Source organism: Molothrus aeneus, chromosome Z (genome assembly GCF_037042795.1).
Source record: "Molothrus aeneus isolate 106 chromosome Z, BPBGC_Maene_1.0, whole genome shotgun sequence".
Lineage (NCBI taxonomy): Eukaryota > Metazoa > Chordata > Aves > Passeriformes > Icteridae > Molothrus > Molothrus aeneus.
In genome coordinates this window covers 13,193,162-13,217,505 of record NC_089680.1, presented here as the reverse complement: position 1 = coordinate 13,217,505, position 24,344 = coordinate 13,193,162, and the positions used below count along the sequence as shown (strand labels likewise).

General features: G+C 36.5%; 1 protein-coding gene across 3 annotated transcripts in view; it reads right to left on the bottom strand.

Annotated features, from left to right (window-relative positions):
• Window positions 1-325: 325 nt before the first annotated feature.
• Window positions 326-24,344, bottom strand: part of CDC42SE2 (CDC42 small effector 2) — an 83,018-nt gene continuing 58,999 nt past the window's right edge. For all 3 annotated transcript variants that reach the window (XM_066569555.1, XM_066569556.1, XM_066569558.1), the window contains exons 5-7: window positions 7,235-7,336; window positions 2,667-2,784; window positions 326-2,242 (exon numbers count right to left, since the gene is read on the bottom strand). In XM_066569555.1, coding sequence (XP_066425652.1) covers window positions 2,686-2,784; window positions 7,235-7,336 — 201 coding nt within the window. In that variant the 3' untranslated portion in view covers window positions 326-2,242; window positions 2,667-2,685. The remainder of the gene's footprint in view (window positions 2,243-2,666; window positions 2,785-7,234; window positions 7,337-24,344) is intronic.

Sequence of the window (24,344 nt, the reverse complement as noted above, 5' to 3'; positions counted from 1 at the left end):
AGTAACCTGCAGCACAATCAGGAAAGTAACACACATATGAGCTGCAGTCAAAAGGAAAGATTTCCAAAGTATTTTTAGGACACTCTCCCTTCCTTGCAGAAGCCCCTGGCATACATGTTAAATCAATGTGGCAGTAATACTGATAAAATTACGGGTTAATCCATATGGCAACAGAAGGGTCAAGTGCGACGAAAAAAACTCAAGCCTGCAATTTATTTATTGACACTAATAGGTTACTCTTTTCACCACAAATCTGTCTGTAAGATGCAAGTGTTTTTCTAATGCAAATATAATTTATGGAAAGGAAAAAGGGTAGGCCACCAACTGAAAGAAAACATTTATTGAATCAAAGTCAATACTTTCCTTTTAATATCTACAAGCCAACACTGAACTGACTTTATTCAAGAATGAACACAATGTACAAAAAAAGTATGTCTGTTATAAAAATATGTCAATTTTTTTCCTGGCTATTGAGCTGAAAACATTTTGGCAAGTGCAAGATAGTTTTGGCAATCAAATTTAAGCTGCTATTACCAATAACAAAGATGAAATAATTTTGTAATAATTTTGTAGTATATTTAAGAGTCATTGTTAAAGTGGCATTGGAAATGCTAACCCCTAAAAAAAATATATGTATCACTGCACCGCCATGTACTTATGCATCCAGACAACTGAACATCTCATCAGGAATCAGAATCTTTATCAGCGAACACTATCCAACCTACTTTGAACTATTCAACCAGATAAGTGACATCTACCACTGAAATACAACCTAGGGAAGGCAAACTACCTCCATAGCTGTGTATTTTATGTGTTGTTTACAAACAGAGAGAGAAGCTTAGGTAGATTCATAGATATTTAAATCACCAGCTGTTGCAATGTGAAATCACGGAAAGAATAGAAAGATAATAAAGAATCATTTATGACAGTAGTCTACATGCATATTTGCACATAGAAATGGATTTGATTAGGATCAGTTATGCCTTATTTGTTTAGATGGTTTGGGTCTTTTTCCCTCATAAAAATCTAATGTAACCAGGCCTCAAATAATTGACTTCTCTAAAACCACGAGCAAGAAGCAAAAAAGGGACCACTTATAGAGATAATCTGAAAACAGTGCAATATTAAAATGCAGTTTCACAACATGTGAAAGAGACATGCTTTGGAACCTGAGCAAAAGGCATTTTACTGACTTAGTAAAAAGTCACCCTGTATGTTGTTTTCATTGGCACCGGTTCTGCCAGATTAGTATGTCGCTCTTAGCAACTTCCATGGCCCTAAATATTTAGTAGTACACAGATACTGCCAACTACTTAGAAAGGTCTACTAAACTTTTCAGCCAATATTGCAGGCAGTTTGACATGCTGCTACTGGAAATGACTGTACAGGTTGAAGTTAATTGTAGAAAGAAAAAGAAGCAGCCAAACATGTTGCTCTTCTGTGTAAATAGACTAAAGCGATTCCACAACACTTAGATACGGTACTACACTGGTTTACAGTCTCAAGGTCAGCTCTTTCAAAATAAATATACTGAACATTTACAACAAATGCCTCATGAATGCAAGCTCTCTCTTTATTATTTCAAGACCAATTGGATAAAAACTAAAATAAAGACATGACTGAAGCAGCTAAGTTACAAGTCCTTTTTCAGAAACAGGCATGACTTGGTGCTACAGCAAAATTTTTCACATCTGCAGTAAGCATTTTTTTTTCTTTTAGCACCAAGCAGGCCACCATAAAAAGCAACCTCACAAAGCATGCGGTCATCTACTCTGTTGATTTTGTATGAAATAATTATTTGTGCTTGCAGGTCTCAAGACCTTTAAAAAATTCAGTGAACTTTAAGTAATTGAAGACACTAGGGAAACTCATTCTAAACTATTTGAGTGGAGAAAAGATTAAAAGACTAAAAAGTAACAGAATGTTGTGCATTAGTATTTCTGAGGAATGAGGAAAGCTAAGATTGGTGCTTTAATGTGCCTTAGAACAACTAAAAAGTGACAACCAATCCTGAACAGCTCTACGTCCATGATACTGGTTGAGGCCAATGCGTGCATGCCCCTGAAAGGCACAGTCGGACCAATCTGATAAGTGGCATCATCAGAGCAGAACAGCAACTTTTCACTGGACTAATCACGAAGGGTGAACAATGAGCCATCACTTCTCTTGTCATGAGCACAGAAAGCAGTCACCAAGGCAAAAGAGAGGACACAGGAAAGAAGATACAGGAACTCACATAAACCTAAAAGACAGAAAACATGTATTAAACCAAGTTTTGAGCATTCGACCATTTTCCAACTGCAATACTGCTATACATTCACTTAACACCATACGTCTTATGGAAGCATTGCAGAAATGGTACCATAATCATATCACAAACTTCTTTTGAGATTTGTTTTACAACTAACTTAACCTGCAAAGATCAGCCTACAAGATCACCTTTAGTTAAAACACGCTTAAGGTCAGACTGACACAGTCAGAACAATCTGCACTCCATTCTGTGAAAAAGTAACATTCTTACAAGATAGCTAATTTTTTACTCAGAAATAGATTTAAAAATTGGTCATCATAAGGACACAGATTTTTATAAGGAGATAATTATGAAACAGTATGATTGTTTTTCATACTGCTCTAACAGCGCCTAAGAAGTAGAATGAAATACTTACAGGAAAGTTATCCCCAAGGTTATCCTGCCTTTGTATCTACAAGTTGCATTTGAACATTTGCAGATATGCCACCTCCATAGCCTCCCTTGGATTGCATCTGATTCTGAATTGAGCTGACCTGGAGATAGAAGGGAAAAGAGGAGTAGAGGAAAGAAGAAGAACAATGAGTTGTAGCATCTTCTTGCTTTTATTTTTTCTCTAGGTTTAGTTTCCAAGTTCTCCTTTGTTACCAGTAAAGCTATATTACTTTTGCACAAGAACACATGCATCCAAGCCTTGCTGAAATTTTAACTTCAGTGGGTAGCTCAGCAGAAAAGATCAAAGAAGTGGTGCGGAGGCAAAAGTTTTTCCTCTCTCCTAAAGAAAACCGGCCGATTCATGGTTTCACTGACCCACTTGATTAATTAAAAAAAATTTAAAAAAATCAAATCTTTTACTGGCCTTGACTCCACCTGACAAACTAAAATTTATCTTGTTATATGGAAAATGTTCTCAGGCAGGTATAATGAACCATCCATTTATCACTAGGTAAACATCATTATATTAAAGATATAATATCCAACTTGCAAATATCTGTATGGCTAATTCAGATCATTAAAACAGGGTTAAACTAGGATTTCCTAAATCAAAAAATGGACCTTTTGGTTTGTGGAACATTTTTGATTTATCTATTTACATGACAATATACAATGCTTGCCTTAATTGAAACTGATCCTTTAAATGGAGAACATTTACTTTTTAAACCTTAGTAAATCTGAACTTTCCTGAACATAGCTTATTTGAAAGTATTTTTAGTCTGATGCATATAAATCTTCGTGCCCCCCTTTTCATGCCTCATGTTTCAACACATGCACATCCTGCTATGACTTTCACTGCCTCTATCACCAAACAGAAAAGGAAACCCATAGTTCTTTCCTGCTTGTGTTGCATGAGTCAAAATAATCATGGCCAAGTGCCTGCAGGAAGACAACTTGAATCTTAAAGGTTTGGCCCTTTTTTCTCTGCATCCCAGAGCATACATAACAACTACACAAAGAGTGGAAAATAACATTCTTTCAAAGCTATGCCTGCAGGGCACCACTTGCAATTATTTCATCTATGCTCCTCCTTCACAGAGGCCTGAAAACACCACTGGAATATCACTGTGCTCTTTAAAACAGCACAGGAGAAATATTTCCAAGCAGCTTGCACGATATTCCCTGTCTATGAAGATTTAAGAAATATATTTTATTTCCACAGCAAGCAAAACACAGGCACAGAATACATCAGCAAACTCATTCTTCCACACAGTTTTTCAAACCTATGTGACAAAAGGGCCTGTTTTATTGATCTGTATCTTCAATGGCATATTGCTATGCAAAGGATTGTGGTTTTTTTATGTATTTAAGCAGCACAATGTAAAACCATTTTATACTTCGGCCTTTTGCTGAAATAAGTGATACAGCTACAGCAAAGCAATACTGCCATCTTATTTTTCTTCAAGGAAAAGTGTTCAGGGCCAATTTTCTAGTGCATCTGACGTCAAAGACTACAAACTCAGTAAAAGAGTGTGCTGAAGTGCATGGGGACGTATTTAAGAACTTGCACATTTTACCAAACCGCTCATCTTCTTCACTAAGCATCTTTTGCTGCCTATGGAAAAAAACAAAGTCTGAATTCAAGTTTTTTCCTTGGAAAATAATGAATCTACACATAAATGTATTCACAAGAGTGAATATAGGATGTTGGTAATTTTATCTGAATGAACTCTGAATCCAGCATAAAAAAACCTACAAAAGTCTCCAGGCCACATCACCTTTCCACCTTAAAACTTGCTTACAAGACTTGAAAATTTTGGAGAGCAGCAAATCAACACAAATTGCAAGACTGAAGTATAGGTTTTCAAGGGTATTTCTAAAAGTTAGACTAATTTCATGAGTCACACATGAGTACGTGGATAAGGAAGTATCAGTCTTAAATTCAGAGACTACTACCCTTAAAACAGAGAATGCAACAAATGAACTAGTCTGCATTAACATTTCAGCAGCTATTTTGTATATGAAAACCTTTGTAGGAGATATACAATTTTAAAATTACTATGCAAAAAAGGTCTAACATTTGTAGGCTTTTAACGTGGCATTCTTTCTGAAGCACCCTTCTTTTGAGGCTGAGCAACAAGAACAAGCACTGTGAGATGCAATTTTTGGTTTTTTTTCTTTCCCAAAGATGCCATGGCCTTTCTCTGATGATATGCAAGAGCAAGGTTCTTCTCTCTTATGTCTAATTTACATGGGACTTAAGGATTTGAAAGATTTTGGAAAGGAAAGAGGATTGTAACCATTAAGGGTCATGCAAACTCTTGTGTTGCTTATGCACCTCATTAAATTTCCCTATTTCCTTTTTTTTTACCCTCCCTTTCTGAATTAGGAAACAGCACAGACAGATCTTGAGAAAGAAAACAATGGAAAACTACATGAAATACATGAAATCAAAAACTGAACTGAAGAATATGAAGCATCAGAAGAAAGAAATTTCACCATGTACTGTGAAAGCAAAATAGGGAAAAAAGGGATGGAAATGAACAAGAAACAGTGCGCAGAGGGCTCCTGCTGTTTAAGTACACCTCTGACAAAGAATCAAGGCACTCTACAGAGAAGGAAAACAAAAACCAAAATATTTCCGAAATATTCTGAATAGTCAAAACATTATTCAGTCAGAATTGTGAGGATGTATATTAAAGAATAATGCTGACGAAAAAAGGCACAGGACAGACAGAAAGTGAATAAAGAACCAAATATAAATGGAAAAACAGTAAATAAATTGCAGGTATTCACCGAAGGTACCCAAAAAAAGAAAGCACAAAGAGTATTCCTGAGGGATTATAATGACCATACTATAAAGGAAATTATGCAGCAGAAGAACATGTGAAGGTTAACACTGTAATCTTGGAATTTACACTGCGAAGAATGAATGTGGAGACCACCACAGAAGAGGCAGAAAATATGCAGTGTGATAAAACAGAGATTTGAGCCTCTGAAGCAGGGGGAGTGGGAATGATTATTTTTCAATACAGATACTTTCCATCTAGGATCAGAAAAATCTTGCTGGTCATTGATGCAGCAAATTCTCCAAATAAAAAAAAGAAAAAAGAGAAAAAGAGCTACTTAGAAGCATTCAAAACTAAAAAGTTTATGTAGAGAGACAATAATGATTACCTACTATATGGGGATAAATTGGGTATTATGCAAGAAAAGGATGAGAGCAAACAGGCAAAAAGTGAAAAAATAAAGCTTCAGGCCACCTACACAAATCTCAAATGAGGCAGCTCAGCTGTGAGACTGAGGAAGGTTCCCTCAGGAGAAACAACAATTACTAAAAAAGCAAAAGCCACACTTTAAAAAAGTAATCAAACAAGCTGGTCACGTTAGTCTATTATTTCAATTTATAATGGCTTTAAATATTAATGTAATATATCACATTAAATAAAGAATCAGCTTTAACTAAATTTTATCAAGTGGAATTTGTGTTTGGCCATTTAACTTGCTTACAGAGGTTTTACTAAAAATCATTTCCAGCCCACTATGTTGTTTTTGAAAAACACTTTATGATGTTGAATTTTCTAGCTATATCCTTCCTCATTACATGCCAAGTTAGAAAAAAATTTTGTGTGATCTCAATAATGGCAACTTAAACTAGTTGAAGCTACAAGTGAACTCCCTTGCTTACATTTAAGCTTTTTTAGCTCTGCTTTCCATTCTGATATTTCCGACAGACACAGAGATTTTTCCTCTTTGTCAACAAGTCTTTGTCATCTCCAAATATGTTTTCCTTTAAAGACTATTAATAAAGTCAACAAGTACTTTTCATCTACATACAACCATTTTCTATATTTTATATTATTGACCTTAGAAACAGATTGATATTTCACAGAAATTTGAAGCTCTAAAACACACACCTCTTTCCATAAGCTCATTTTCATTATTTATCTTAGCTTCTGTTTTTTTACTTTCAGACAGCTACAAATATTTATTGAGGCCATCTTTCACAGGAAGCTACAAAATCTTATTGTGACACTGCTTGCTCTTGAAATAATTCACACTGCAAACAGGGCTACAGAATATAGAAAAAGCTCAGCAAGAACACCTAAACATAAATTTGTTTGCACCATAAACTGAGGTAAGTTAGAGTTCTACATGAACTATATTTAAAACAGCTTGAGGCATTTAAGGTAAGAAATCTAGCTAACTATAAGACACTTGTTTTTTTCTATATAATACCTGAGTATATTTTCAAGTATACATCTGTTTTGGTTCATACATATAATCAGAGTGGATTTTTAGTTTAAAAAGTATTGTATGCAATTTATACAGCATCTGAAATGTGTTATCAATAAATATAGGAATTAAAAAACAATCCGTATTCTTGAATGCTAGTGTTTAGGACTTGGAATTAAAATGCTATAAGGTCATTCTTCAGTTTCATATCGATGCTTTCTTATAGCTGAAAACTCATTGCTTCACTACAACATACAAATACAGTGTTCCTGTATTCTGTCTAATATGAAATTATGTTCATCCACTCATGCTTACTGAATTCATTCCACTGAACAGGTCTCCAGATCCTACATGAGCTGTGTGAACAAAGTTTGTTGGCTCCCCAATCATGCTTCGATCAATCCGCCGTCGTCTTTTCTGAAAGGAAGGTAAAGAAAATATCTGAGATTCACTGAAAAGGCAAAAACTACTATACATTTCATAAAAGCAGAAGTTAACCATCTACAGGAAGGATACTGCATATACTGTAAGGCATTTTAACAGAGTCAAAAAACAGAGACCAAATTCTGAGTTTAACCAAGCCACTAGTATTACTGTCCTTTTTACCTGGAGGATGTGTACCAACAAGCATGGATACCACTCCCAGCATTTAGGCCAACAAAACATTTGTTAATAACCTTAATAAATTCCATATTTATTAACCAGTATTTGCAATGTTTCATACAGTAACTTCTGCCTATATTTGTATTTAAATCATGGTGGGACAGATCAAATTTGAGTAATTCAAAACAAGAATTAATGATTAAAGTGTGTTCGAATAGTCTATGAAGCCACTAACTTACAGAATTTCTTATCTGCATGCCCTGATATTACTGTTTGCAATATACTTCATGGCAATGTCCAGAACAGCACCTTGAGTTTGACCAGGGTTAGTCACAAATACTTTACTGAACTCTGAACCCATACACTCAAGATCACTTCCAGTCTGCATGATTCTCGACTGTGAGCTGAAGGGGTCCAGTGCAGTACTAAGGCAAAATGGCAGCTCAGGGACTCTTCTGATTCCTATACCATGTGACAGAAGGCAAGAATTGCTTAAATTCTGCTTCCCAATTTTCAGAGTCACAGCTTCATTTTTTAGTAATCTAATAACATGCAAGTAAAAAAATTAGAGGCAGTAAAGAATTTCTCTAATTAAAGCTGCTTTGGTTGCCTGCCTCCAGCTAAGCATAGCATTTAAATGATAAAAACAAGAAAACCCTATCCTCATTTCTTAGGCCAGAGCCAGGAGCTTACATGGAGCAATTCATGCAGTGTGTAGTCACCATATGCCCATACTCTGAAAAATGCCTGCATTTGGGGAAAAAAAAAAGCCACGAAACACAGTTCCAATATCTCAATTTAAGGTATGTTGTACAAATTCGAGTTTAAGAGCTAAAAACTTACTTGAGCTCAAGTGAAACCTTCCTATTACCTTAAAGTTCATTCGGTCTTGTTTTTAACGATCTCTATTTCTAATTGGCTATGAGGTTGTAAGACCACACAGACTCAAGGCACGAAGATACATGCCTCAAGTGGGCTAACTACTATTTCAATAGCTACAGATGAAATCTTTATGAATCAGAGCCCATACCTATGAGAATACATCATAAGATTTAGCCAGCAAGTACAGAACACATTTAGTCCTGTTCTGCCCCTTTTCCCTATTACAAAAGGAGATTTCAGTAGGTTTCAGTACCTTCTTGCATGCTATGAATAGCTGGGATGAGGAGAAACACATAAAATTCTGTGGGAACAGCTAAATACAATGATCTGATCTAAGCTAAAACTACTAGTTTTCTCTAATTCCAAAGAATTTTGCAAAATCAATTGATCAAATAAAATATTCCAGCTGTAAAAAAGTTGTATTTACACCATCCTCTACTGTAATATGCTGTAATGTTGACACAGAAAGATGATCTAGATAGCTGTATAAAAATACACTGCTTTAATTAAAACACTTAAAATTATTTAATACCTGCAGCAGCTGCCTCTCTCCCTCTTTTAAAAAAAACAGCAACCAAATGTATGTATCAACACCCATAATTCATTTTAATAGATTTTTGATGCAGAGAAGATATAGACAAACTCAAAGACTTTGAATTTTTCTTATCTTGTTTATGAGTTTTTAGGACAATTTAATTTTTTTTTCTGTTCAAAGTAACTTATTTTACTCTTTAACTTGTTAAGATCACTGGCATGCCATTAACAAGTGCTGGATCGTGTGAATGACTGTAAATGATTCTCCACTAATCATCAGGTAGTCAACCAGTAACCACTACTTAAACTGCACTGCCACCAAACCATGCCTCTTATCTTAACTGAGTTCCTTATCAGAGGCCATCAGCCTGCTACATCTGCCTGACCTGTGCCCACTGATGTGAGCTCCATGAAGCTATGGATCAGTATTTAAATGCAGTGCCACAAAATAGCTCACTGTGAAAGTGAATAAAAAATTGATTTACTTTTTTTTTTCCTGCAGGAGTACCCAGCTTGCATTTACATTACTGTTTTAGCTTGGATCCCGAGAATGCTTTTGAAGTAGCTTTACGAATTCTCACTTACCATGATTCAATGTTAAAAAATGAAGCTGAACTAGAAGACTTAACTGATGTTCTCCCATTGCTATCAGACATTGAGGCCAATGAACAAGGTGAGCCAGGCTGGAGTAGATCACAAGACACCTAATACACATCATGAGTCCCCAACAGCAACTGTTCTGCTGTCCTACACAGCTGATCCTACTAGAATGTGCTGTTCCTGTAGACACGGTCTCAGCCACAACCAAACTGACCAATTAGAATGTGTAAAGACATGGGGAGCACTGCAGAAAACAATCTCTTTACGAGGAGTGTAACACAGGAGAAAGCAGTCGGGGAACATGCTTGAAAAGGTTACAAAGCTTTTACAGAGGACACTAGAAATATAAGCTTTGCCAGGATTTTGTTCTGAGGTTGTATTTTTTGAGGCCTTGTATCTGTAATAATACGTGCATAACAATGTACGTATGCTAATGTAAGAATTAACACGAGATTGATTTTTTCAGTAAACTGAATTTGAAAGAAGCAGCACATTTATCTCCTACTTAGGAAGAAATTAAACATAGTTATGCTCATTTCCCTCTACCATCTGTGGCTTTCCATGCTCTCTCCTTGTGCAGCTCACAAGCCTTCTTACATGACTGATTTGTTGTGGTGAAGGACTGATTTTGTGTTCTGGGAGTTAAAAGTGCACTGCTTGGGCCATAGAAGCTGTGGCTGATCAGCTGAGATAATCACCAAGACTTTCAGGAGGGAAAGACACATCAAATACTTCATGTTAAAAAGAAATAAAAAATGCTGACAGGGCTCAGCAAAATTTAATGCCACTAGGCTTCACCCATACCTCAAACTGCCTGACATCACACCATAAGTAATTACCCCTAGAATACACTTACACACCACTGATTTAGTAATAAGTAGTAATGAAATGTGACTAAAGGTGATCTATAAAACAAATGAATGTTTATGACACTAGTGCAAAGAACTTCAACATACACACCCCTGTGTGTATGTTGAAGTTCTAAGTTCTTTAGAACTAAGTTCTTAGAACTTTTCTTTGAAGTTCTTTAGTTGTACCAACTAAAGCTTTGTTTTCAAGATGTTTCTGACTAAAAAAATAAATGCCCCAACCTAACTAAATGTCAGCCTAACTACAATGAGTCCTGTGTCCTCTATTTGCATTCCCTGTGGATTTTTTTCCTAGCAGGAGGGAAACAAAAGAAGGTTCCTATTATAATTAGCTAACTTGACTGTTATCTTTCCTGACAGTTTAGGTCAAGTTGCTAAAACACTCAGTATCAGCGGACAAAAAACATTTAAAATCTGTATTACAGTATTTTTTCCGCTTTGCCTTGTGCCAAAGCACTTCCCCTTTTACTAGGAGGGCAAGGAGTGACATGGTTGCCTGCCTCCAGGCAGATGAGATGAGAGGAAAAGACCTGTAAAAGGATCCTGGAAGTGTACCATGAAGTGCCATCATTAATGGCTTTACTCAGTTTGTTCCCCTGACAGAAAGCTGAAGAATTTGGACTGCGAAGTACATACCACGCAATTTTTACATCATGAAAAGAAAAACTGATCTTGAAACTGAAGCAGAAAAGATGCAGGCTTATGTGTAAATGTCTTGAGAGGAATGGAAATAGTGCGAAGACCCACCTAAGGAGTCCTGTTCTGAATGCGTACTAGATGCAATGAAACAGGATCACATTTCAGTTACCACAGAAATGAAGTAAAAATTGATCTTTTCTATTCTTAACCTGCAAGTGACGCTTTGCACCCACACAGTAGCATTTCCTTCGAAATACAAGATTAGAAATCAGAAAGCCTCCATTAGTTGCATCATAAAAAATATTTTAAGCCTGCAAGTTTCTTGAAACTTTAAACAATTTTAAACTTTTGCCTAAAAAGTTAAACTAATTATACCATTTATTTTACCTGCCCTTCAGCAAAGCCACAAACATTTCACTGAAATGCTGTTTTTCACAGTTCCAAAGACTACTTATGGCAAGAAATTCAAAACTGTAATTTGTTTCTTTAAACATACTGATGGATCCAGAAGTATGTAAAATTTCCTTTCTATTCCCCTGTATTTTTGGCTTTCAAGGAAGAAGTTATCTTTTTTCACTATCTCCACATTTTGTCCAGAGTTCAGGCTGCGCTTCTTTAGCTCACGCCCTTTCATAAGTGATGGCAACACTTCTGAATTAGGCAAGCTCTCTGCCTGTATGATAAAAACAAGTTTGGGAATTTTTTCTCCTTCGCGCAGTAATGCACCCCTCTCTGCTCTTCATGAGAGGTCCTCTCAAAAAAAAAAAAAAAAGGTTAAGACACAGAGTAACACCAAGACCTCGAACATATTAAAAAAAAAAAATTAAGTGATGTCATGATGTCACTTAGATCTTGGAAGGCTGACAATTACTTTCCTGCTAGAAGCTGAAGATGCAAGTGAAGTCAACTTTAGTATGAAGTTTCATACAAAGATATTCCAAAGTCAAGTGCCAGCCTACATTTGGTGGATATCAAAAGCAAAGCAATCTGTTAAGCTCCAGAAGAGCACATTCTGCTAATTCTACACCAGATATTTTGAGATGGCTGTGACAGACATATCAGAAATCCAAGTCTAAGTGAAATATAAGTGACAACAGCATTCCAAAGGATCCTACAACACAAAAGTCTGTGTGGATTCTACCTGCAGCAGGAAGTTCTCAAATTAAAGGGGTACTGCAGGTGCAGATGAGCAATGTGCACTAAAGTACATGATGGAAACTGAAGAAATTCAGGGGGGATGATGTACTATGGCCTTATTGTGAATACAAAATCGCTGAAAACAATACTTCTTTATTAAAATTCACACATATGGCATCTTTCTCCTATTGCTTACCCATTTAATTTATCCCACTTTAGAAAACAAGAAAAAATGCCAACTCATTTTTCCACAGAGAAATGTTCTTTATCCAGCTGTATGATGTCCTGGCTATTTATACCTCAGGATCTCAGTAAACTAAACTGTAAGAAACCAGACAACAGAATACCCACTGTCCTCAATGTCTACATGAGCAAAAAAGCAGTGGCAAGGACAGGCTGGATCTTTGCACCTCACTTTGAGAATAACAAAATTTGGTATGTAAGTCACAAGTAGTAAATCCTTGTTTTAATCACTCTGCCCTAAAACTAACACAGACATAGTTATGTTTGGATTGAGGAGAACTTTTTTAAAATTAATACTTGTTAATATCATCAAGCTATCACAAGGGAAGGATAACTTTCCTACTGCCAACTTTTTAGCATTTACTCAAATGTTATAAGTAATTTTTAGTAACTGTTTTATACATATAGTTTTTACTTATTTCATATGCAGTAAAAATACACTGCACATAGCATATTTATGAGTTGCTTAAGTTGCATCTAAAGACATTTTAATGTCATTCCATATTTATCTGTGTCCCAAAAATACAGGGCACACACAGTACAATACATTAGAAAGGAAATAACATGCTGATCTGATCTATCTAGTCTGATTTTGTGCAATGTGTTTCCAACCAGATCCAAATCAATATGAAGTGTTCCATACATAAAATGCCAAGTGATGTACCTTCCTTTTTTTAATCAAGATTATCTAGTCTTTCATTTTAACTATCTGTAGAAGAGGAAGTTTTGTTCAAATTTGTCACAATTTCTCCTTATTCTTCAAGACACTATTATTTTTCATGACATACTATTTTGACTTGATACATAATGAGGAAAAACCAAAACTTTGTACCATGCTTTGGCATCTCAACTGATAGAGAGTAAAAACATCAGCTTCCAAGATTAATTTTCCAGTCTTGTATCAATTTCCTCTCTAATTTCAGACTATTAAAAAATAAAATTAAAAGGAGTGGAGATTGTGTAGATCAAAGTATTAGTAACACTCCACATTTCAGTGGGTTATGGCAGGAACATCTGTGGCTTCAGTGGGCCCCGTTCACCTGCAAGGCTTGCCTTCGTGGAGTCAGCAATGCTTACTGTTGGCTGGCAGGCTCAGCAACCTTGCCAAGCCAAAAAACAGTTTTCCCCTTTCCTTAAATGAATACAGTCACAAAACAGGCTTATCTTTCTTGGCAAATGCTAACTAAAGAAGATTTAATTCCTCTCCACAGCCTTATTTGAGATTTAATAAATTTACTTGCTAACTCCCTACATGGAAACTCTCCGTGGTGAGCAGAGAACTAAATGATCCATCTGCACATTATAAAGAGTTGCTTTGCAGAACGGGTTTCTGTGGTCAGAAAATAATCACTTAACATTGCCTCCAAAAGGTTTTCTTTTTTAAAAGCAAAAAAAAAGACTGTGCATCCATAAACACTAGAAAGCTACACAGCTTTTAATACTTGTCACCACAACATGAAGATGAATTTTGACTGCTAGCTCAGTCACTACATAGGCATCAAATACAATAAGAAACAATACACTCTCTGATACTTCCTTTCAAGCCTGCCTTTTAAGTAACAGTATGGTAGTTAGAACATAATGAAATACAATAACTTTTAACATCATCTAACCCTTTGTAACACTAGGAGATCTAGTGCTAATACATCTTTCCATTCTAAACCAATCCAAACCCCAAACACTCCTAAAGCAAAATAAATCCCAGTAAAGCCACCCAACTGCTACTCTTATGATAGACAGGGCAAATGCAAAGAAGGAATATGCTCCTGGTTTTCCTCAGTATCTACCTGCTATATTTGTTTTCACTATATTTTGCTTTCGCATTATATGGGTGCACTATCAAGACACTGATAATACAGATACGATATGGATTTTTTTTAATTAAATAAGAACTATCAGACTATAGGTTTTTTTTAATTAAATAAGAACTATCAGACTCACATCTCAGTTCTCACATCTATTGTGTATGATGTTTCAGAACTAACCCTCAATCAGCAAGCTTTTTTTTTGAGAACTTCTGTTATTCTATAAGAATATATATATATATATATTCTTATTCTATAAGAAGTAGTAACAGAAGTTCTCCAAAAAAGTTGTGGTAGATGTGATAATTTCATGATTACCCAATGAAAAAAGCAAACTCTTAATCTGAACATTCCCTTTGGGTTCTTTTTACCAATCAAGATAAGCATCCCTGAGGACATTTCAATTATAGAACTGTATGAAACAGGGCCATTGCTGGCTTTGTATTCAAAAACTCAGCTGAAACTTCAAAAGCAGTTGCAGGCCAAAGATTAAAAAAAAATCCCTAGGCAGAAAGCTAAGGGAAGGATTTAATCAAAGAGAGTCAAGATAGTCAATGATTTCAAGATGGAGAATTTGGATGGTCAGAGCAGAAACTGAAACCCTTCGCTTTATTTTCCTTCTTTGACCTTTCATACTTTTTGTATCTGCTCTTAAAAAATACCAGCAGCAAGACTCCCTCTGCTTTGGCACCCATCTGATCCTCCAGACACTATCACACAGGAAGGGCTAGGTACTTGCTCAAAATAGGAAGTATCAGTTCACCCCGTAGATATAGTTTTCTGTCCTCCCACACACATGCTGTTCTACTTCCAAAATAGCCTCATAGACAGAACATCTGAATGTGTCTCAAGACAAGCTGTGGTCTGAGTGATGCGTCTCAGTTCCCAATAGTGACCCATCAAAATTGCCTAAAAAGGTTGCAGCATCTTGCATCAAACTCTACATAAGGGGGCTGTAAGGGCAAGAGTATCCCTTGCATTTGTTTTTGTGCATTGAATGTTTAAGATGCATTTCTCCACACTTTCCACCCTAATTAAGAATCTATAGATTCATGTCAAAACCAACAAAAAGTATGTATGCATGTGAAGCTGAAAGGCTAACATCCATCTCTACCAACTAGATCGTAAGGTAGCAAACTAACACTGTGAAAACAATGGCTGGATGTATAGGATCATCAAAAAGTCAGTGTGATATTTTTGAAGAAGAAAGATTGCACGTTCCCTAAACATTTCCCTGAATATGGTGGTGTTCTCATTTTTTTCAGCTGTTTTAAACATGTGAGGTTACACTGCAGTACATCATTTATACAATCTCCAAGTACTATATAAGAGTTGATGAAAGAGATACCATACAGAGTAATATTAAAATTCCAGTCAGCAATAACATATGTTTAACATTTCAGTGTTTTATTCAATTTTTGAACCATAAAGTGACAATGAGCATTTGAAGTGTAGGAGCCCACGTACTCTCCCAATGAGCCAGAGCAGACCTATGAGTTTCAAATGCCCCATGTCAAAACATGTCCCACACAGAAGAAAGACAGAGACACACAACTAAGGTAATGTGCAAGATAAATTGAAATGCTAGACACTGCCTCCAAACCACTGAATTTCAGTGACAGATTTATTCTAAAGCAGTAACATCTGATATCTAAGCCCAGCATAACGATGTTCTAACCAATGCTGTGATCTCCATCAACAAGATACCAAAGCCGCTGCCCTCACTAAACCACATTTTTCTCCGTCTCCTACTTGGGCAGTTTTTAGCAGATTGTTTAAAGATTCCTGACTGATTAAGGATCTTACAAACTGTGGGTTCATCACAACAGAAGCAGGAGGAAACCGGCACAGGCTTTCATGCCAGCTCTTAAGCAAAAGAGGTAAGTAGCAGGTCTCCAGCACACCCAGCTTTCATTAAGTTTCCAAAAGTCCATGATGCCTCATGATTTCTCTAGCTAAAGGAGTTAGGAAATTGAGACTAAGGAATGAAAAGAGGTAAGTTTTTTAATAATGTGAGCTGTTACAACTAGCATCTAATAAGCCGATTATCATGTGTACACTGGATTTAGCTTTTACAGCAAAATCACTTGGCACTGACTGACTGACTCAAGTGGAAAAAAAAAGATGAAATATGATTGTCTGAGCTCCTCAGGAAAACAACTAGCAGTTCCATTCATGTATATAAAAAAGCAAAATTAAAGGAAAAATAAAATAATCTGAAATGTCAGCAAAGATGGCATCATTAAATCGTTGCAAAATCAGATTGATTTTAAGTTTCAATTTCTCATCAAATTAATCTATTTCATAACTTTATATATCAAACTGGATTGCACATAATCTCAAACAGTTCCTTTTTTTTAGCAAATTCACCACCTTCTAGCATCTTTTGAAGTATAAGCTTTTTGGTTTGTTTACACAATATTCCATTATATTATGATGATGTTAGTCATCATATGACAAAACGGGCAATTGTAGCCTATGTTTTCTAAATAAACAGGAAAAAATTGCCAGATGAGGTCAAATGACTCTGAAAGACAATAGGTCTTTTAAGAAATGTGTTTAGCTCACACATCAAAGGGAACTTGTTTCATTCTAGATGCTTGAACCACCTTTAAGTTACACAGTAAATCCGAATCTATTCCTTGGCATTAGCTAGAAAACACTGTCCTTTTCAAAAAACCATTAGTAAAATTTTAAGTTGACATTTGCAATTTTCAACTTGGCTGTCATTTTGTCCACAAATTTATTTATCCTTCTAATAATTTTATTTTTATTACTTTGGGTGGTTTAATATCTCTTTAACATATTTTTTAAAAAAGGTATTTAAAAAACCCCAGTAATCTAAAAGAATCACACCGGTTTTTTACTACAGTAACTATACTGCTTTAATGTCTTTAAACTGTGTAGTCTGACTGTAGATTAATAGGTAATCAATCAGAGGACAGTAGAGCATGATGAAAGCAACAAATCCTAGACTCAGAACAGTCTAGATTGGAAGGGACCTTAAAAGATCATCCTCTGACCCCTGTGTTTCAACTGCCCTCCCAACACTTTCCACCAGAACACACTGCTCCAAGTTCCTGACAGGAATGTGGCAACAGTAACTTCCCTGTGCAACTTGTTCTAGTACCTCACGATCCTCACAGTAAGTAATTTCTTCCTGATATCTGATCTAATCTAATTCTACCTTCTTTCATTTAAAAGCCATTCCCCCTTGTCCTACCACTAGCTGCACTTGCAAAAAGTCCCTTCCCAGCCTTTGTAGGCATCCGTGTCTGTCACACCATCTTTAGTTTCTCAGCAAAAATCAGACTATTACCATATTAACTCTACCCTTACAGCTGAATAACGTCCAATAGTTTAGCTGTTGCGTGGATTGAGTGCTCATTATCAGCCTGTACAGATGAAAATAAAGTTAATTACTGAAACTACAGAGTCAATTCAGATCTATGACATAGGTAAGAACAAAAACTCTGCTGTACAGGACATAGGAAGAGAGACTGAGATACTGGGTTTGCTCATCTGTAAGAATTGAGACATCTCCTTGTGGTCTTAATGGTCTTCCATTACCTATATAGGAGGGAACAGAAGGCAGACAGCCATGAAAGTGCACAGTGGCAGTTTGAGAAGTTACAGCCCAAAGTTACAACACAGAAAACACCAATTAAACATATGAATACAATAAACATTTATGTAGGTGGTCAAACGCTGGACCAAAAATCCAGTGAATCTGCATGTCTATCCTTTGAAATCCCCAGAATACAACTGGTCCTGCAAAGTCTAGCTGGTTCTGCTTTGAGCAGCTGCATTGCACCAGATGGCATCCAGAGGTGTCTTGCAGTTTAGACTACAAGCCTCTAGCTTCAGATGGTGATGAAGAGCAGGCTGCAACTGACCTTCCTGCATATTCTCCCCCTGTTGTATTTTTCTTACACCCCCCCATAACCAAAAATGATAATAACATAAACCAGAGGTTAAACGAATGATATAATGACTCACCACAGCACAAACTTTCTGGGAACTTCTAATAGCTTCTTATAAAAATCAAATCACAAAGTCTTGATAAAAGCATGCCATGAACTGTATCATGTTGAGCTTTCTTTCCATTCACTTACTGACCTTTCCCAACAAGAACACAGGAAATACTTGCAAGATGATCTGGCATGATGAGACCTGTAGTTCTCTGAGGATGTAGCCAGGATTACAACATGTAGCCCCTCCTGCTCAGTCAAATGAATGTCTCCGTACTTCCAAGATACAACACGAACAAAAGCTTTGGGTGTGCTTAAGAATACTGAACATTGAAACAGTTTTGTTAAGAAATTATCTTCCATGCTGTAGTAAGACTTCCTAGAGCTAGCTGACTAAAGAGGTTTGTTATGTTTTGTGTGTGCAGGTGTCTGAAAACATTTGCATCTTGATGGAAGCAGACACGTTGCATAAGGTACATTACATGCAAGCCTTCTCTACTCCTTTGTACACTCTGCATCTTCTTCAACACAATGACACGCACATACAAAATTTCACTGCAGAAAAGTAAAAGAACAAAAAATAAGCTGAAATATTACCTTAAACAGGTAATAGCCACTGTCAGACACAGGATCCTCACACTCACCATATAAAACCAATCCCTTAGTAAGCTTAACACTTTCTCTGGACCAACTAAAGTATCTACTGCTCTCAAGGTAATACCCCTAAAGGCACTGCCATATGTTCTCACAAGCCTGCACATTCTGATTCACCTTTAACTATGACAATAAATCAGGGCCCACGTGGTAATTTCAAAAAATCTCTTTATGAAACTCATTGTAATTCCCTTACTGGGAATGGATTTTCATGAGTTATGGCACTGTTTATTTTTTAGCAGTAGGATTAATGAGTGGAAGATCTAGTACTTTTGCTAGAGGCAAAGACAAAGCCACAATATTTAATAGCAATATCTCAGGAATCAACAAAAAGACACATAGTGAATTCATGAGTTTTCAAACACCTCTGTGAGTATCATCTTAGAAACTTGGCATTTGTTTGCCCAGATAGCAGCAGCTTCTGGTTGGTATATGTGTGTATACATATATATGCATATATATGCAACAAAATACCTGAATATTTTCCTATTTTTCTAATAATATACTGTACTACTTACTTCTCAGTGAAGTTTTACCAAAATGAACTTGCTCTAAATGTAGATATTTTCTTTTTTTTTTTTTTTTAATTTTTTTTGGTACAAATCCCTTTTTAAGGGAAGTGATCCTATTACAGCTGTCTGTATCTCAGTCTGAGACACACTCCTAATCTGGAGATACTCCCATTGGCATTTCCTTGCTAAGTTGTCACCTGAGTGACCTCAGCATTGTCTCGGGGTTGTCCCTCCTGATCACTTACAGCCTCAGCAGGAGTGCTGTCACGTAGCCTTGGATACCCCATCTGCAGCAGGGAGAAGAACTTGTAAGCATGGCATCACAAATTTCCTTCAGTGGCAATCCCATTTCTTGCTCTTGTGAGGACTTCTGCAAAGCTCCCAAATTTGACTGTCAGTCTGTTCATCCAGCTCAATTTTAGGTAAATCATTTTGTAAAAAATACATCCCAAAATACATTATTATGTGACAGTCTGTCTTTGCTTGTGCTTGAGGCATCAAAGCAAAAAGGAGTAAGAACCTACACGAGGGAAGGAGGAACAGCCTCCCATGTTCTTCCCATACTAAGAAAAATAGTCACACATTTGAAACGTGATCTCACTAGTGGACATTGAAATGGTGACACTATACACAAAATTAAATTTTAAATTAAATTAAATTAAAATACAATACAATAAGCAGCCAAGACAATTTAGCAAGGAGTGGCCCAGTAGGTATTTCAGAGATCCTTACACATCAAGCCTACCCACAGCATGGTTAGAAGCATCTCTGGAAGAGTAGTCTACCAGAAAGTCTTAAGGAATGCTCAAATCAGCAGCTGTGCTTAGACTTAAGATTAGCTTTCTGCTCAGCTTTTGACATATTCAGAATAGTAACTAACACAAAAGCCTATGCCTGATGTGAGGCTAATATCCCCTAATGACAGAAGGGAAGTTGTTCAGGAACCAAGTTCCAACAGAAGCATGGCAGCAAAGGAGGAGCAACACGGTGTGCCATTGAAAATCTGTGGGTTCAAACGACAGACAATAAAGACAAAAGGACATTGTGTAGGAAAACTAGTAATGCACTGTAAGCCTACACATTTTATTACAAGGAACATAAAAAGGAAGTCCTTTCAAAAAGTGTCCTGCTTTCCTTGGCAAAACAAAGGAATCTCTACTGCCTTGTCCAGAGTCCCATCAAAAGGAAAGCACCCATTCCAGACATGTACAGACTCTTTTGTGTAGTCTTGCTGAGGCATGCCACAATTCCACAGGTCTTGAGTGTAAACAATCACTACTATTTCAATTTCATCAAGTAAGGAAGAACCCCATATTCCTAACTTACTTGTCCCATTCTACTCCTCTAAATTCAGTATTGTTGAAAAGATGTATTCAGGAGCAGTAGCAGAAAGAGCTTCTTACTGTTCCACTAGCTGCACTACAGAAATTTTGTTAAGTCAGGTACATTCACTAGTCACAATTTACTGCTACACTCACAAGTAGTATCAACAACAGCACACCATCATTTCTAGAGATAGTGTTGGCTGTTCATACTATTAAGGAGAACCTTCCTACTTACTAATGCATTTCTGTGGCAGCCTATCCTTCCTTATCTTGCAGGTTTTCTGCACCAAGTTATCCATGATAAATTTATTCCTGCAAAAGCAGATTTTCTTTTGTCTATGTCTTCTACTTGTGTATTTTTTGATACCATTACATACAATTTCCTCAGCCTAATATATGCAATTCTGAGGCTGAATTCACTGCAGAAATCCAGAAAATATATAGTGTGGTTTTCTCAGTGTGTCAAATGAAATATTGGAGCTTCTTATGACAGGAAGAATAGGAAAGCATGGTTTCCTATTGACAGCTGCACAGGAAGCTTTGGCATTGCAACACTGAGCACCATGGATAAACCTAAGATTTTGCCAGGTTCATGCATTATTGGCAACTTCAGGGCAACTGCATCCCAGTTTCGCAAGTATGGTCAGCTTCTCTCAAAACCAAGATACACCCAACATTTGGCTATAGATTTGCAGTGACTGGCAGTTAAAGTCAGAATGAAGAATAAAAAAGAACAATAAACATACAGAGCAAAATCAGGTCTTCTGAAGAGCTGCTGGCTGGGAATTTTTAAACTGGCTGCATAATAATAACTGTACATTATTTATAGTGAGTATTTTTCATTTTACTCTTCAGCAAATGGAACCACGGGATATCTAAAAGGACAGAACGTAACTCCATATTCCTAACAACTAGAATTATGAATACAGAATTGAATAGTAATTTTTGGTAGGAAGATAGATATTGTTCCTAAATTAAAGAAAAACGACAACAACCAAGATAATATTTTATCACCACCACTCTGTGTTTCATAATCTGAGAGAGGACAGGTACCCTTTACTAACACCCAGGTTTTCAGTGGACTATGGTACCTACACCAACTAAAGAAAAAAGCTTTGAACTACTGGCTTGGCAGCATGACAACTGCCAAATCTTGACCATGTTTGATTATTTTAGGAGTTCCCTAAGCCACAATGTCATCAGGCTATACACCACCCAGAAACACACTTCCATGATGAAGGCACAGAATTTGCAAGAATTGAATTCTCTTCCCAGATTTCTTGCATGGTTTCTATGCCTAAACCTTGCTTCACCATCTCACCAGGTTTCCCTGAGCATCTGTCAATGTCCTTGAACAGAGGCTTTAGAGTAGCCAACTACAACTGCTGTCGTGTAGACATTGACAATGCTTCTCAACTGTGGTAAAGTTTTAGACTATGGAGAGATGTATATTACATCAAAATAATTTAGAACAATAATTGATGCTGGTTTTCTCTATAACATCATTACAGACAATTTTAAATGTAATTTCTTAAGCCCTGAAGGTCATTTTAATGCATACTGAAAATGCAAATATATTGAGTACAATTTTTGAATACAGTATTTGTCAAAACCCAAGGGAAAAAATATTCTCCACTACGAACACAACAAAGGTGTTTGCTTTCCAGCTGCAAAGCTAAAAAAAAATCAAGATTCAGCATTTTCATGAGACTCAACATATCCTCTTAGGGATTACTACATAAAAATATTGAGAAATTCAAACCTTTCTGCCCTTCCCAATTGTATCCCAGGAAGGTTTCCTTTCAGACCACTCTTCTGGGTTCAGGATTGTATAGTTACAGTTCATTTTCTTTTCAAGAAACTAAACCACATAAATTTGCATGCAGTTGTTTATCTGTGATAACAGTAAAAGCACAAACCATACCACAGTCTGAGTATCCTACAGAATTTCTTGTCTTCAGCATCATAAAATAAGTGTCTGGTATGTTTGGGCATAAAAAATACTTTGTCAGTAATACTCACCCCTGCAATGCGTGCAGAGCCAACATTGCTAAGAACCTAAGCTGAATTCTATTCCTTCTTGGGCATGACCAAATTATTTACTAAATTCCAGTGAGCTGAAGCTGGGGGATTGTTCACAGAAAGCTTTCTTGTACCAGTGTGGGAAAAAGATTCAGCTTGACTCTCTGAACACAGTGGGAGCTTGTAGAGCTGGCAACTGGAAGTTCAAAAGTGATTCCTTGTCAGAGTCAACCACTTGATGTACATTTTAGTGATCAACAAAGAACTTTAGGGTAAAATAGGTTTTTGAGCTGTCTCAGAGCATCCTTCAAATGGAAAGGTTTGCTGGTCATTTAGACAAAAGTTACAAACACACCAATACCAAATAAAATCTCACTCCCTTTATAATTTTTCTCTCTTTTTCACTGGGGAATAATGTGAGCTGACTAATTCTAGAACACTAAATTACGTAAATTTTTATGTAATGTAAGGTATTGTAGGGCACCTGGTCACTATTCCTATAATAAAGATAGATCAGACTAATGCAAGCTCTTCTGTTTTCTTTTACTAAACAAAGTGAACTTTATTTACACAGGTGTCTAGTCTAGAGGCACTGAGAAACAGACAAAGATATTGCAAAACATTATTTTGGTGATATGAAACATGCTACTAGTATACAAGGAGAATAATTTCACTGACTCGGGGGATGATCAAGACACCCTCACATTTGTAAGGTGTTGCAGCTTTTGTTTTGCAGCACTTATGTCAGGTGAATACTGGTCCTGTCAGAAACTCTTCTTGTTTTATAATCTGATTAGATACAAAAAAGCTGTTTACAATGAACATCTAGTAAGTAAAACAAAAACCAAAAAAACAACAAAAACCAGAACCAAACCGTGTAATCCAGAATTAGCACCATCCATTTTAAAATCTATCTATAATAAATTTTTGCCTTAGCACCCAAGATGAGCTGCCTTCAAAGAAAACCATGACGCTTATACACATGCCCCATAAAAACTACTAATAAGCTTCCAAGAGTATCTTTGCAGTCAGCAGGATCCCAGGGAAGCACCAAGGAAAATACTCGGGCAGTTGGGTTTGCTGTAATTCAGCAGATTATCCCAAAACAGAAAAAAGAACCCAAAGCAAACAAAACAACTGCACCAACTAAGCAGCAACAAGAAGAAAACCCCAGCAACAGAAAAAACAAAAAAACGACCACTACCACCAACAAAACCCCAGCCAAAACCCCCCCCCCAAAGCCCCAACCAACCAAAACAGACCAAACAAAAATCAACTAAACAGCAAAATCCAACCCATAATACAACAAATATTTTCACAAATCAGAAAAAATGTCTTTGCTATGTAGAAGAACCTGAGGTTCACAGCCTGCAGAAATCCCCACAGTATTCAGCTCTTTAAACACTAAACCAGCCAACACACAACTATCTTCATGCCTCAGTCACTTTTTTCTCTGTTTTTAATCTAGGTGTGTATGTATGAAAAGGTGTGAACTTCCTCTTCATTGTCTTCTCTGTGGAGGAACATTAATCTCCTTTAATAATGGAAATATTGGCATTTTATTCCTGAGATCAAAAGAGCAGCTGAATCTCAGTGATGTGAGATGCATGGCACATGTTTTGTTTCTTT